Raw genomic sequence first — 15,520 nt, 5'->3', positions numbered from 1 at the left:
ATTAAAAAAAAATATAAATATAAAAATATAAATATACTAAAAAAATTTTATATTATTATATTATATATAATATAATATAATATTATATATAATATATAACATATAATATATAATATATATTATAATATAGTATACTAATATAATATTATTATTATATATAACAAAAATTTTTTTTTAATTCACTTATCATCATTCATTTATTATTTTTTAAATGAAATATTTAAAAATATTGACAAATATAAATGGTAACATAAATATAGAAATTCATGATAATACTTAAGATAAATTTGAAAAGTAATTTAACGCTTTTTTTTGATGAACAAGAAAAATAAAAAATTTATTTGATAATTTATATTGATGATTATTATAAAATGATTATTTTTTTTAAGATGATTTTTTTGTTTTATTAGTTAATTGCGTAAGAATTCTTAAGTTGCTTGTATGATTCACGAATGAATTATGTAGAATCATAGCCAGCTGAGGTCCGGTTACTCGTTACCTGTTACTCGAACAAGTGTGCTGGCAACGGATTTGTCTTAAAGTATCGATCGTGACAATCTCTTCATTTCAACTTTTAGATCAATTTCTAACAAAAATTTCAGTTAATTTTGTTAATGCATTGTTAAAATATATAATAAAATTTCAAGAAATTAAAAAATATTATACTTTTATTATAATATAAAAAATATATATATTATATATATTTTAAAAAAAATATATATTTTATAATATATTATATATTATAAAAAATATTATACTTTTCATATATAAATCATACTTTTATCATTTATATTAATTATTAATCATATGATTATTATTTGATATAAATATATTTTGCATTTTTTTTTGTGTATATTCTATTCCATTTTTTTTATTTTTGTTAACAAGTTACATTATTATAATTATAATTACTTTTTAATATTATTTTTCTAATTTTTATTGCAAAACAAACTATAATTTAATAATTAAATATATATTATTTGATATTGCTTAGCTACTAGATTATAGCAATTTTATTGAAATAACGAATGAATTAATAAATTAATATTAACACTTTTAGAAATTATAAGGTTTGGAATAATTAAAAATTGTAGAATTCACTATTTCTATTTTATTCCGCTATTTCTCTAAAATATAATTTTTCAAAAAATTATATTTTAATTTCAATGATATATTTTAATTTTGTTGATATAACTTTTTAATTTATTATTAATATAATATGTTTCTAAAAATACATTAAAAAATTGAATGCCTCGATTAATATATTATATCTATTATTTATTTATCTATTATTTTATAAAATGTAACTAATAATAAATATAATTAATAATAATAATAATAATTTTATAAAGTAACTAATAATAAACTAAAAATTCAAGGCAAAATGTCTATTTGTTTAATGTTAAAGATAATATTAAAATATAAAATAATGACAGTAAAAAAATGAATGATTATGATATTCTTTATCAAATTTGATTTGAAACTTTTAATTTTTTTTTATTTGAAAATTTCTTTATTCGATTTTATAAAATTTATTTCGATGAAAAATTATGTTTTCTTAAGAATATATAAATATAAATATAATATATTATATATAATATATTATAATAAATATATTCAATTTTTCATATGATAAAAGTAATCTTGGAAATGATAATAACAATAAAATAAAAAATGAAGTATAATCTTTAAAGACATACATAATATAAATAATCTAAATGAAAATGAGAAATTATCGTCATGTCTATTTATATTATTTATAATCGCAATGCTGTTAGATATAGTAAGATAATTTATAAATAATATTTTATAATAATAATAAGTTTGCAAATTATCTTTAGCACAACATTGTTAATGGTTTCTCATAATATATGTAAGACCGTTGGAGAAGCTATAGTTTATTTTCTTTAACTTCTAATATTCATATGTATTTCTTTATACAATAAGATTAAACATCGATTTTAATTAGTTATTAAAAAATATTAATCATATAGACATTTTATTATTCAATATTTTCGAAGTAAAGTAAATCATATTTAGTGAGTTTGATAATTCATAAAAAATTAAGAGTAATTTAATTATATTAATTTCTTATATATAAAATAAATTTTTATAATTTAGAATTAATATATTTTCATTATATATATTCATTATAATATGATGCAGATATTTGATTCTCAGGTCAAGTGAATGTAGGACAAGTTCAAATGTTGAAAAGAAAAGGTAACGGCTCACTTTATTCGTGGAACGAAGTTAGATTGATCGTAGAAATTTAAACAATTAATGCGAGATGTACATGATGAATAAATATTAATAGATATTATATATATATATATAATTAAATAAATATTATATATATATATAATTAAATATTTAGTATAATTAAATTTATTTTTTTCGTTACAGCTATTAATCAAAATGATTTCAAATGAAGATGGTGATTTGATCGATCTTGGAAACGATAATTGTGTATCACGAGTATCGATTCAAGAATCATTATCCGATGAGCAAGAACATCTTCTCGATGTGTGTCCGCCAAAATTAGAACAGGCATTATCATTAACTAGAAAACAAGAACAAATACAATGTATAAATGACAATGGTGATATATTAGTCACTTTAGGTCATGATCAAGTAGTACCTATTCGTAAAAGAATTGATGTCGTTTCATCTGATACCATAAAAAGAGTTCGCGATATTACCAGGAACTTAGAACCAGTTATAAGAAAGACTTGTTCTGATATTAATGAAGAGCATCAAGATACTGTCGATTATGGGAGTGTATCAAATCATAAAGATGAATATTATCCCATTGAAAAGCTTGAAGAAGAAACATTTGAAGCACAAGAAATTAATAATGCTTTCAATTTTCTCACAGAACATGATGACAATGAAGATCATGCTGAGGCAAAATGTAACCATTACGATCAACTTATAAATTCACATAGATTTATGTTATTAACATGTTCTACTATAAAAAATAAACATTTGTTGAATTACCATAATAATGATTGTTCAAAAGTTTTAGAATATTGGAAAACCGATACAAATAACTTAGCTTTTGAATCTTCAGATAAACTTTCTGAAAATATTTCGAAAAATATATCTCATCCTTTTAGTTATGAATTCGAAACTAATAATATGAATATTATTAAAAAATGTTCCGAAGAAGAAATGTTTGTTCAAGCCAAAAAAAGATCATTTCAACATGCACATCGTAAATCTTGGACAGAAGGAACCACATTCAAAATTGTAACACAGGATGCATTCTCACGATTCGATAGATCAAGTAGTTTAAGAGAATATAATTGCTCACAACCAATTTTCAATGGTATTCATCGGCAGTCTAGTTTTATTTTAAGGTATAGTAATTTTATTATTTGCTTTCGCGTTTATTTAAATATAATAAATTAGCAATAAATTATTAAAAATAATAAAAATTATAATATTTGGTTATTGTATAATATACAAGTTTATATATATAAGATATCATAATATCTTATATTATATATTATTATCCAAAAATTTAAAAAAGGAATAAAAAATAAGGATTTTAATAATTGATGATTTAAATAAAATCATTAAAAATCACATATGTAATAAATTAAATTTATTTGTTATAATCAAAGCTTGCTAAATAATAAAATAATATATGTATAGTGAAATAAATATTACGATAATATCAAATGAATATAAAATTATATCAAAATTTTTGATTCATCAAAATGATTATTTTATTAAAAAATTATTTTATTTTTATTAAAAAAGTTTTGATATTTTTTCAACATTCTATTAATTTCTTTTCTATTAATTTTTCTCTATTAATTTTTTTAATTTTTCTCTATTAATTTATTCTATTAATTTTTTTCTATTAATTTCTATTAATTCTTCTATTAATTTTCTATTAATTGTCTAAAATTAATTGTCAATGTTAATAAATATTTATTATAAATAGTTATTTTAATATTTTAATATTTACAAAAACATTTTTTATTTCATTTGAAATTGACTATTTCCAAATTTTTTAATAATAGTATATGTATGTATAAATATACGTACGTTTAAAATAATATAAAAATCTCAGAATAATTTTATTAAATCATGAACTTGAATCTTATTTAAATATTCATTTAAATTATTTTATTTTGACTTTGAATATATGGATAATGATAATATGATCAAGTTATCATTAAGTCATGAAGTCATATATTAAGAAATATTCACTTTGATTTCAAACTTTGATTTTATTACTTATTTTTTAAAGTCATCAAGTAAATTTTTTTGTTATGTATATTTTATGTTATATTTGATAAATCTTTTTCGTTTTTCCACAAAATATTTGAGAATAATAATTTTTTGTGATAATTTTAAATATTATTTTTGTATAATATTTAAAAAGCGCTTTTTACATTAACAAAATTTCATTATTATAATAAATAATAAATAAAAATATTATTTTTCAAAATATTACAAAATTCTATTTTATTCATGTAATATTGTACAATATATAACAATTTAGTTTTTAATAAATGAGTCTATTTATTAATACTGAATAATTGTTTTTAATTGAGAAGTTGAATTTGTTAAATGTCATCAATATTCATTGCAGAATATGAGCAGATTTTATATAATAATATAAAAGTTTGATTTTTATCAAGTTTATAAAAAAATAGGAAGAAAATTTTATAAATTATGTAATTTTTTTATGATTAGAAATGAAAATGTAAAAGCAGAAATTTGATAGCTTTTTTTATCTTTTAGAATATAATAATAATACAATATTTCATATAAAAATATATATTAAATTTTTTTTAGTTAAGTTAAAATAGTTTATATAAATAGAAAGTAGATCATTTTTGAAAATTAATAACGATAGAATCAATAAATTATGATAGAAATATTATTCATTTTAAAGAGCTTCTGTTTTAAAATATTATGATTAATTAGAAGTAATGTCATAAATTGTACGAAAAATATAGAGGCAAAACTATGTATGTAAATATTTAAAGTAACATTTGTAGTCACGTCCGAAAAATAAAGATTGATAAAACTTTTTCTATATGATTCATATTTTTTTGGATTTAATCTCTTTTTAATTTCACGTATTCTTTTTTTTCTTTTTAGATATACTATATTATTTACTTTTATATTATTCGTAATATATCTAGCTAAATTTTCTTATAATACATAATTCAAAGAAATATATATTGTATATATTTATAATTATGTATAATTTATATTTCTTTTTAATTTAACAAGTAATCATAACATGTAATTTAAATGCAGAGGAACGATAAATTAAAAAAACTATTTTTATTTACAGTTGTTCAATAAAACAAGAAATAGAAACCAATAAAGAAGATCAAGGGGATAGATATTCAGATTGTTCGGAAGTAGATTGGTCATGGCTGGAAGAAATAGAATATCCGCGAGTTACGGAGTCGTTAGCAGTTAGTGTGGTTGACGCGGTTCAGGAAAACACAAAAGGAAGGAGTGCATCCCCCACCAATGAAACTGCAAAGCGCAGGCGCAATCACGAGTATCGTGCCATCGAAGCGGGTTGTAGTGCCGCGATGTCTGTTTCTGGAACAGTGAAATCCCTAGTAGTTGATAGTTCGCGATGGTCAACATCCGATCCGTTGTCTGATTGTAACAGACATGATCAGAATGAAATTATACATTGCAACGCAAATAACGAAATTATCGATCAGGAAATACGTGAAAACTCTACAGTTGTTAATTCTTGGGTACGAGCTTCAATGAGACGTTTGCGCCATTTAAGATTACCGGAAGAAACCGAACGACAACGAAGCATCGATTCGAATAATTGCCGCGGAACTATTGCGTCCGCGCCAAATTCTTTACCAGATATCGCCCTAATTGCACCAGAAATATTAGCTGCCCAAACAAATGGTACATCCGGCACTCTTGTGAGACCATCAAGTGCTCCTGTTAGAAATACAAATAATTTAAATGTTGTATTCCAAAGAAGTGAAAGACAATTTCGAGGAAGTCGATCGCAAAGAATAAGAAATCGTGAAATTACTTCGAGGCAAAATAGTGTTTTGTCGTCAACTACGGGTAGTGACACAACCGTTTCAGGAACTACGACATATTCTAGTTCTTTTGGCGGTATTTCTACAAGTCCACCTTCCAGCACGACAAGTCCACAACGCATCGCTTCCAGACGGTGAGTTTCATCATTTTTTATTTTTCTAAATAGAGAATTCAATAGAATTTATTTGAACAAGTTTTACTTTATCAATAAAAATCTCTAAGATTCAAAAAATTTTCCATACATTATCTTTCGAATAATAAACAAAATATTAAAATATACCATTTGTATGAATATTAATATCTTCTTTTTCAAAGAATTATTGAAAATCTAAATCGAGAAATTTGTTAAAGACATCATATTTTGTTTATTTAATTCTATTCACATTCATCGAAAATCGGCTTAACAAGTTGTGTTCATTCATGTTTGATTGCAAATACTTACTTATGCTTTGAATCTTTTTTGTGACGCAAACTGTCACATTTGGTGACCAAAATATTAGGAAATTAATTTAAGAAATTATTTCTGTATATATATTTTTATTTTATTATCTATTTTTATTAAATTATTTAAAAACTAGTTGTACTATTTATGCGATAAATGTATAGAAAGTCTCTTTTAAATTATTGAATTAACATAAAATATTCGCAAAGCTTATAATATATCAAATAAATAGTTTCATGTCATGACATGAAACTGAATATATATACATATGTGAAAATATATATACATATGTACATGTAAATAAAAGATAATGATTTTTTTATATTTTATAAAAAAATATTATTTTAATTATATATATATATATAATTTATAACATGTTGATTTTTTAAAATTTAAAATAAAATTTTAAAATGCAGATTAATGATGTAATATTTACTACAATTAATTAATTTCTATTTTTTTATTTTGCTAAATATTAAATCTTATATATTAGGAATTAAGGAACAAAACAAATTTTTATTTTATTAATATTTATAACTAAATATATAATTTTAAAATCTGAAACATGATGCATGCTAAAAATGATCAATATAATGATAAATGTTTTATTTTTTTCCTATAAATCGATTATTCATTAAAACTGTTATATAAAATAATATGAATAAGTAATATAAAACTTAAAATTAATAATAAAAAATAATATTTATTACAATGTTGTTAATGCTGGGAATCAAAAAAACATTTCACAAATTTTTTATCCATATTTTTTATATGTGTGTTTAAAAAGTTTTATTATAAATAACATTAGAAATAACAAATAAAAAGGATTTGAAAGTTAATAGAAGAATGAAAAATAATAAATGCCAATTTTATAACAATTAATTTTATAATATCAATTTAATAATTAATTGTTTTCATAATCGTTGATTACATAAGTTAACATAATATTTTAACTTTAATAATTATTAGCGCTATTTAATTTTTGCAAATAGAGAATAAAGATAAGTATAAAGTTCTTCTTTAAACTTGAAAAGAATATATTAGATATAATTTATATATTGTAAAAAATTTCTCAATCATATATATTTATATGTTCATTCAAAGATTTACGAATAATATAAGAAATTAAAAAATAACTGACTTTTAAAATGTTTAAAAAATCATAAATTTCCATTATCGAAGAATATAAGAAAAAATAAAAAAATATCATGATTTAATATTTGAAAACTTAGAGAAAATATTATATATAGTTTCGTTCACATTAAGCAATTGTCGAAGATTTATATTACAAAGATGAATTTCAAAACTTACTTCAAAATTTTTCATACTAAAATTCATTTCATTTTACTAGAAAAAAAATAATATCGAATGTAAATTGTAGAAAAAAATTCAAAAATATTGATGAGATCATTTAAATTTGCAATATCAATTTTGTCTTTTGAATTCTTTTCATATTTAAATCAAAACTTGATACATATATTTTGTTTTTCTATTCATAAAAATCAAATATCACTAAAAATAAGAAATTGTTAAAGTCAAAAATATCAATAATTAATTTCTATAATTAACGATTATTCGAAAATTGTTAAATCAATTGTTATAAAATTTAGTATTTTTTTGCAGAAAGATAAAAGATAACTTTTGAATTTTTTTATTTTTTTATATTTTTTTTATTTTTTTATGTTATTTCTAATATTTATATTAAGTTTCCGAACTTTTCAAATATTTATATAATTTAAACGATTTATTTTCTTCACTATATTTTTATATCTATTTATTATATTTTATATTAATATTAAGCTGATAAAAAAGTTAAATTGATTTTTTATTTCGATAAAATAAATAATTTAAAATAGTTTATGCACATAAATTTATGATTTAAGAATATTCTATGTTCATAAAATATTCTATTTTTGCAATTGTGTAATCAATAAAAATTAAAGAATTATAATAATTAGACTGTATAATAAAACAAAATTTAATAAAAAAAAATTTATATTTTCAATTCTTCAAAAGTATATTGTAATTCTAAATTGATCATTTCTATTTAAAAAACTGATATTATTTTTTTAATAGTTTCTTATTTACTTACTAATACTTGTATATTTAAATTTGTTGAATATTATGTCAAATATAAAAGAAAATGAAAAAAATTTAAAACTATTATTTATTTGAGTAATTATATCGATTGAGTAAATACTGTAAATACAATACACGGTTTTTGGGTCAATAGTTCTTACGGACTTATAATATTCTACTCCGAGTCAACGGTACTATTTGTTGTAGGAGTTCTCTTAACGGTATATTTATATAATAATTCTATTATATTTTTCAAAATTTATCAAGATTTTATTCATTATTAAATGCATTTTATAAAAAAAAAAGATAATAATTATTGTTATATTTGAAATCGTTATTATTAATAATTATATTACAAAAATTTTTCCAATTTGTTTGAAAATTAATTTGTTTGAAAATTAATGTTCAGTATAAATATTTGAATAGCGTACATATGCATTAATAATATTTCCTCGTATTGATTATTTTATAAATATAAAAACATTCAAAACAAACATTTTGTACGAATATATTTTAACAAATAAATATTAAATATTTATTAACATTTATATTTTATTTATATTATATACATTTATATTATACAAGATATTTACAAAATAAATTTTTATAAATGTGAGAAAAAAATTTCAATTTTTTTTTATAATGTAAAAGAATGTAAAAGATAAATGAAAGAAAAATATGTGAAACACATACTATACATTATTGTAAAATATTAAATAAATATTATATAAAAAAAAAACACAAAGTTAGTTAGTTTTTCTAATAGTTAGTTTTTGTAATATCTATTAAATATCGGAATTAGAAAATTTGCATAATAAATAATAAATTTATGATTAATTAGTTTCTTTTATATTTGTGTCTTTCATTATATAAATTTTGAAAAGTTTAAAATAGTTTAAAATAGTTTTAAATTATTCAAAAACAAAATTATTGAATTTTATAACTTTTCTCATGGATATAATTATAATCTATATATATATATATCTAAATTTAACAACATTTTTTTAAAATAATAATTTAATAAAATAAATTTATGAAAATACATAAGAATAAATAAAACGAATAATCATTATTTATTAATTAATATTTATTAATTAATCAATATTTTTGTACCATTTATCATCGATATGTATGAATATTTACTTCATATTCTTAATTTTATTACTTAGTTATATCAACATATCGAATTAATTATTACAATAAGAAACGAGGAATTAAGAGTTATTGTTGTTTAATTGTTGATCAATTCTTAAAAAATTAAAAACTAAAAGAATTAATATATATATTTCTTTCAATAAAAATTATATATTAATCTTATAATTTATATGGTAATATTTATATTTCATTTTTAATAATATTTGTTCTTGAAATTATTAAAATATAAAAAAATTTTAAGAAATTTATTTCAAAATGTAGGAAAAAATTTTAGTAATGATAAAAATAAGTTATTAATATTATCAAATTATCAAATATTAGCAGTTTATATACAATAAAAAATTAAATATTAAATATGAATATTATAAGTGATCAATGTCAGTTGATCCTAATTCTGATGATCTGACGAACGATTAAATACGCAAGCGTAAGTATACACGTGCGTTCATCTACCTTGTTCGTCACGTGACTTTAAGTGGATACAGTTATACATTGACTTTAGAGGGATCCTATGTATTTACTTACATACTTACATACGATTCATCAGCAATGGTATATTTAGTCAGTATAGCTAGTTGCTGGAAGCATAAACGATCGTGAAATTTTTCAAAGTTTATTCGCGATAACGCTACAATTTGTTTTTAAGTGATTATCAAAAACAATAGTGTATTTATAATTCATTATTTCTTGTTTTGATAAAAATTTTTTTTATATTATTTGAAATATCAAATTTTAAATATCAGAGACATCAGATAATCTTTTTTATATCTTATTTTAATACATTATTTTAAAAAATTAAACTAGTTAAATTGACGACGATCATATCGTTCCTCGTGTTGCTTTTTCTCTGGCGTTTTACCAGTTACTAATCGATATTTCATACAAGAAAATGAATTTGGTTGGAATACTATGACATATATTATTTGAAGTATTATCAAGTAATTATTTTACAAATGTTAAAAATCAAAAAATAATTCTACGAAAATATATTTTCTTTATATTCTCTTAAATAATATGTTAATTAATAATAAATAAGATATGAAAAAAATTTCAATTCAAAAAATGATGTATAATAGATAATATAAAATATATGATAAAAAAATATATGATAAATAAATTTTTAAAATATAAAAAATATAAATATTTTTATATAAATTTAGTTTTGTGAAAAAATTAAAAAATATGCATATAAAATGATGATTAAATTATTTTTTAAATGTTTGAAATATTATATTAATTATTGATAGATTTGGATACATTTATTTTATTGTTAGTTGTAGAATTAATCGCATCAAGAAGTTATATGTTTTTTTATTAAAAATTCAACAATAATAGAAAAAATTTATTATATTTTTTTAAATAAAGTTCGAATTGTATCTTTTATTTGAAATCATAGTTAAATGAAAACAATTTAAATCAATTTCGAAAGTAAATATGATAAAAAATATTCTTCTTAAGAAAACGAATGATCGAGAAATTGAATTGATGTTGTACTTTGATCGATCATCATGAGGAAAAACAACTGCAGTGCGGTGTATTTGAAGCAAATATTGATTGATTATTATCGGTGCAATGTAAAAAGTTGGATATGATTAAAAAAATAAATTTCTTGAAAATTATTGGAATAAAATTTTGAGAATTAAATATCATCAAATTAGAAATTGATAAATACTATTATAATTTTTTATAATTTATTATTATAATTTATGATTTAAATGGTAAACTATATGATCCATAGCGTGATTAACATTTTTAAATCATTGATTAAATGTTTTGAATAAAGAACTTGCTCGCGAAGAATATCTTATGAATCGATATTAATATTGGAACATGCTATTATATTACATTATATAATGGAAAAAAAAGTCACCATAAATATGAACAAATTTTATATGAATGCAAAAAGAAATATACACTTTTAAACAATATGAATGAAATTCTAAAATCTTTTTTAAAATTGGCATTGGAAAAGCATAATTTTGAAATTCGATTATTTTTACTTCATTAAACGTGTACTGTTGGAAGTTAATACTTTGAAACACTTGTGTATTTCATACAAGATTGTTTATTATTCTATCATTATTGTTTGAAATTGAATATAAAATCAATCGATTGTTTTGTTTTATATATTGATTATTAGTAGAATTAAAAAAAGAAATTAAAAAAAGAGAAAAATCAATTTAAACCTCATGGCAACGAAAGGTTATTGACACCATTGACGTAACATGTATTCAAGATGAACCACGATTCAACGATTTGTCGTCAATATTTCTATTGTAGTCAACGTAGACATCGTATCAGGTATACTGTTCTAAAAATTTCTTAATAATTTATTATTACATTACAATTTTTTTATTATCTCCTATTAATTTGATAATTTTCTCTTAAATTAATTTTATATATTCAATTATAATTTTTGAATTTGATTAATCATATAGATAAATAATTATAATTTTTTTCTGAAATTTTGATATTTATATATCTTTATCTATTATCTGATATTTTCTTGTCTGAACAAGTTCTAATTTGATACTCAAATATAAAATATCAATTATATTAGTGACTTTTAAAATTTTTATTATTTAAATATTTATAATAAAATTTTAATTTAATTTAACAGTGATAAATTTTTAATCTAATTATGTCAAAAAAAATGATTGATCATCAATATCTTGTTTTCCTTGAGAAATCAAGGAAGTTAAGATCTTGAAACTAAGAGATTTTATGATCAAGACTTCGAAATATCGAATAAAGGAAATAGTGATCATTTCAAAAAAAAAAGAAATTAAATAATCAAACTTAAATCAAGATTATTACGAATCTTTTTTAAATATATATAATATGTTATGCGATTTATCGTATTTATTTGTCAATCTTGATCATATTTTAGGAACTCTTTGTCAAAAAAAATTACTATAGTATTTATCATTTATAGTATATAATAATATTACTAATAATATTAGCGTATATATTATGAATTATTACTAATAGATTTATTATTTAGAGGATATTTTTTGCTCTGATTACATTGCAAAGTACATATAAATAGAAGAATAAATTCATGCATAATTATTTATGCATATATGAAATTTATTAAAATTCTGATACGTATATATTTTTATATCTCTTTTTAACTTTCAATATATAATTTAATTATTAATGTAAATAAAATATTGTCAATAGAAACTTTCTATTAAAAAAATAAATTGCTTATTTTGAAAATGAATTATTAATCCATTCGTTTCTTTATAATAATGTATTCATATATGTAACAATACATTTTATTATATAATTTTTATTATTTTATTTTTTAATAGATTTTAGATCCTAATAATCAGACAATAAAAATAAAAAGCCACAATTTATTATCTTTTTTTCGTTTATTATAATAATGGATCAGCCATTATTACATAATTAATAAATAAATTATTAAATTTAAATTATTGTCAAATTGAAATATGCACATATATACATATAATCTCAGAATTTTAGAGAAATAAGTTTTATTTCCATTGATCATTAACTTACGCCTGCATTTAATTTTAAGAATGCTATTGTTTGAATTTTTGCAATTAAAGAATCATAATATATATTGCATTTTGCTTTTTTGCGTAGTGAATTTAATATAATGTGAAATATTATAATGTATTTGGATATATATAACATAATGTCACTATCGCACCGAATCTACTATTCGCGTGTTTCTAATCTCATGTATTATTAACATATACCACTAAGCATTAAAACCACTAGTCATTAGAAGTGGTCAGTTTATTGATTAATCGATAAAGCATTCCGTTTTTGTCCTTGAAGTTTTAAGACTCGAGAATTCGCGACTAACTTAGATTTTTGATTTTGAAATTCTTATTATCTAATATCAAATTCAATTCAATTAGCATATTTTACAATGATAATTAAAAGATATTTTTTTATTATTTATAATATAAATTTTAAAATAAAATTATACATATATTTAAAGTATTTATATTATTACTTTTCAGTATTTTTCTTATAAATAACAAATTTAAAAAAAAATAGAAAAAACAAAGTGCAATATGAAAACCAGAATAAATTTTTTTAATTTGTAATAAATTATGGCATTCGTGAAATGTCATTACGATGTTATTTTCTAAATTGACACTTATATTTTTATCATACTTTATAACAATTTTCAAGACAAATTTAATGATTTATTATAGAGTGTTATGAATGTTATAATATATAATGGGATATTTTTAAATTCTAGAGTTATAACTTTTAAATTTAAAAATATTAGTTGATATTATTTATTAAATTATAAGCAATTGAAAAGTTATTTGGAATGTTAATATATTTACCAAATTATTTTTCAAGATATTCAGACTCGAAACTTTTTCTTTGTTTATAATACAATATTACGACATTTATGAAAAGCTTATAAAATCGATATTACGCAAACTTTATTTTTAATGGAGAGAAAAAATAAAATAACATTGAAAAAAAGAATTATTTATATTTTTATTCATAATAAAAAATAAATTTTATTTTCAATAAAATAAGAGTTTTAAAAAAATTATTTGGCTATCTTTTTTCAAATTAAGTTTAAAAAGTTTTCATTATATGTTAACATTGAATGTAATTATATATTATATCAGCAATATTTCATTAAATATACATTTAAATAGATATAAAACAATAAAAATAGATTTTATTAAGATTTTTATTAAAAAGAATTTTTAAAAATTGTTCATTGAATAGAAAATATAAGAAAAATTATTTAATTTGTAACTTAATTTGATATCAAATAGTATTATGAAATAGTATTAATGAAATAAATATTTATAAATTTATTTTTTGTATTGAAAAAAATTTAATTTCTAATGATTTTTTGTAATTTTATAGTATTTTTTTTTATTCAAAAACGAGAATGAGCTTTTAATGTCCTAATTCTTAATTTTTTTTAATATAACTTTTTTTAACATATTTTTTAATATAACTGGAGAATTCTGTAAACGATATTTTTCTTTTTATTTTATATGAGAAATATTAATTAAATTCTATTTTTTCGAAATTTTACTAAAAAACTTATTAAATTTATATGATTAAATTTTAAAAATTTTTTGATTTTGAAGTTAATAATTTAATATTTTTTAATTATAAATCAAATAAATTATAATTAATGAAAATATAATTAATGAATTACTTTTATAATTAAATTTTATAATTTTAATTAAAAAGAATAGAATATCTACTTTTCATAGAATAAGATTTCGAATATTCAAAGTTAAGATAAAAATTGATAAAAATTGCAATTATTGAATTATTACAATAAAAAACATTTAGAGATTTATACCATTATATATAATATATATATAATGGTAATAAATATTTACAATTGATATTTCGTATATCAACTTTTACATTTATTTTGATCTTTAGAATCGATCTTAGATATTCCATCAATCTATTAAAAATCTATATAATAAGATAAAATAAGTAAAAAAGACAGCGAGTTTTTTGCAAAATGAAATTTCCAATGTTTTTTAATCGATTAAGATAAATTATTGAAATTTTCAAAAATTTCTAAAATAAGAAGAATTGTCATAATTTTGTTCATTATTACAAAATTCAACATATATTTTAATTCATTATATTGAATTTATTATATATTATATTATATAAAATTTTTTATTATTAAATTGTAATAGATTATTAAATTCGTCTTGATAGTTGCTAACATTAATAAAATTTTTAATAACATTAAAAAAAATATAAGTATTAATTAAAAAAAAATTATGATATTGCTAT

The 15,520-nt window shown here is 18.8% G+C and overlaps 1 protein-coding gene across 3 annotated transcripts in view; it reads left to right on the top strand.

The window, feature by feature from the left end:
* The window catches only part of LOC102673394, a 24,722-nt gene that overhangs the window by 1,721 nt on the left and 7,481 nt on the right, over positions 1-15,520 (top strand). For all 3 annotated transcript variants that reach the window (XM_006622878.2, XM_006622877.2, XM_006622881.2), the window contains exons 2-3: positions 2,407-3,362; positions 5,324-6,190. In XM_006622878.2, coding sequence (XP_006622941.1) covers positions 2,407-3,362; positions 5,324-6,190 — 1,823 coding nt within the window. The remainder of the gene's footprint in view (positions 1-2,406; positions 3,363-5,323; positions 6,191-15,520) is intronic.

This window comes from Apis dorsata, unplaced genomic scaffold (assembly GCF_000469605.1).
Source record: "Apis dorsata unplaced genomic scaffold, Apis dorsata 1.3 scaffold_787, whole genome shotgun sequence".
Lineage (NCBI taxonomy): Eukaryota > Metazoa > Arthropoda > Insecta > Hymenoptera > Apidae > Apis > Apis dorsata.
The sequence above is the reverse complement of the archived record's forward strand: the minus strand, read 5'-3'. Positions and strand labels throughout refer to the sequence as shown.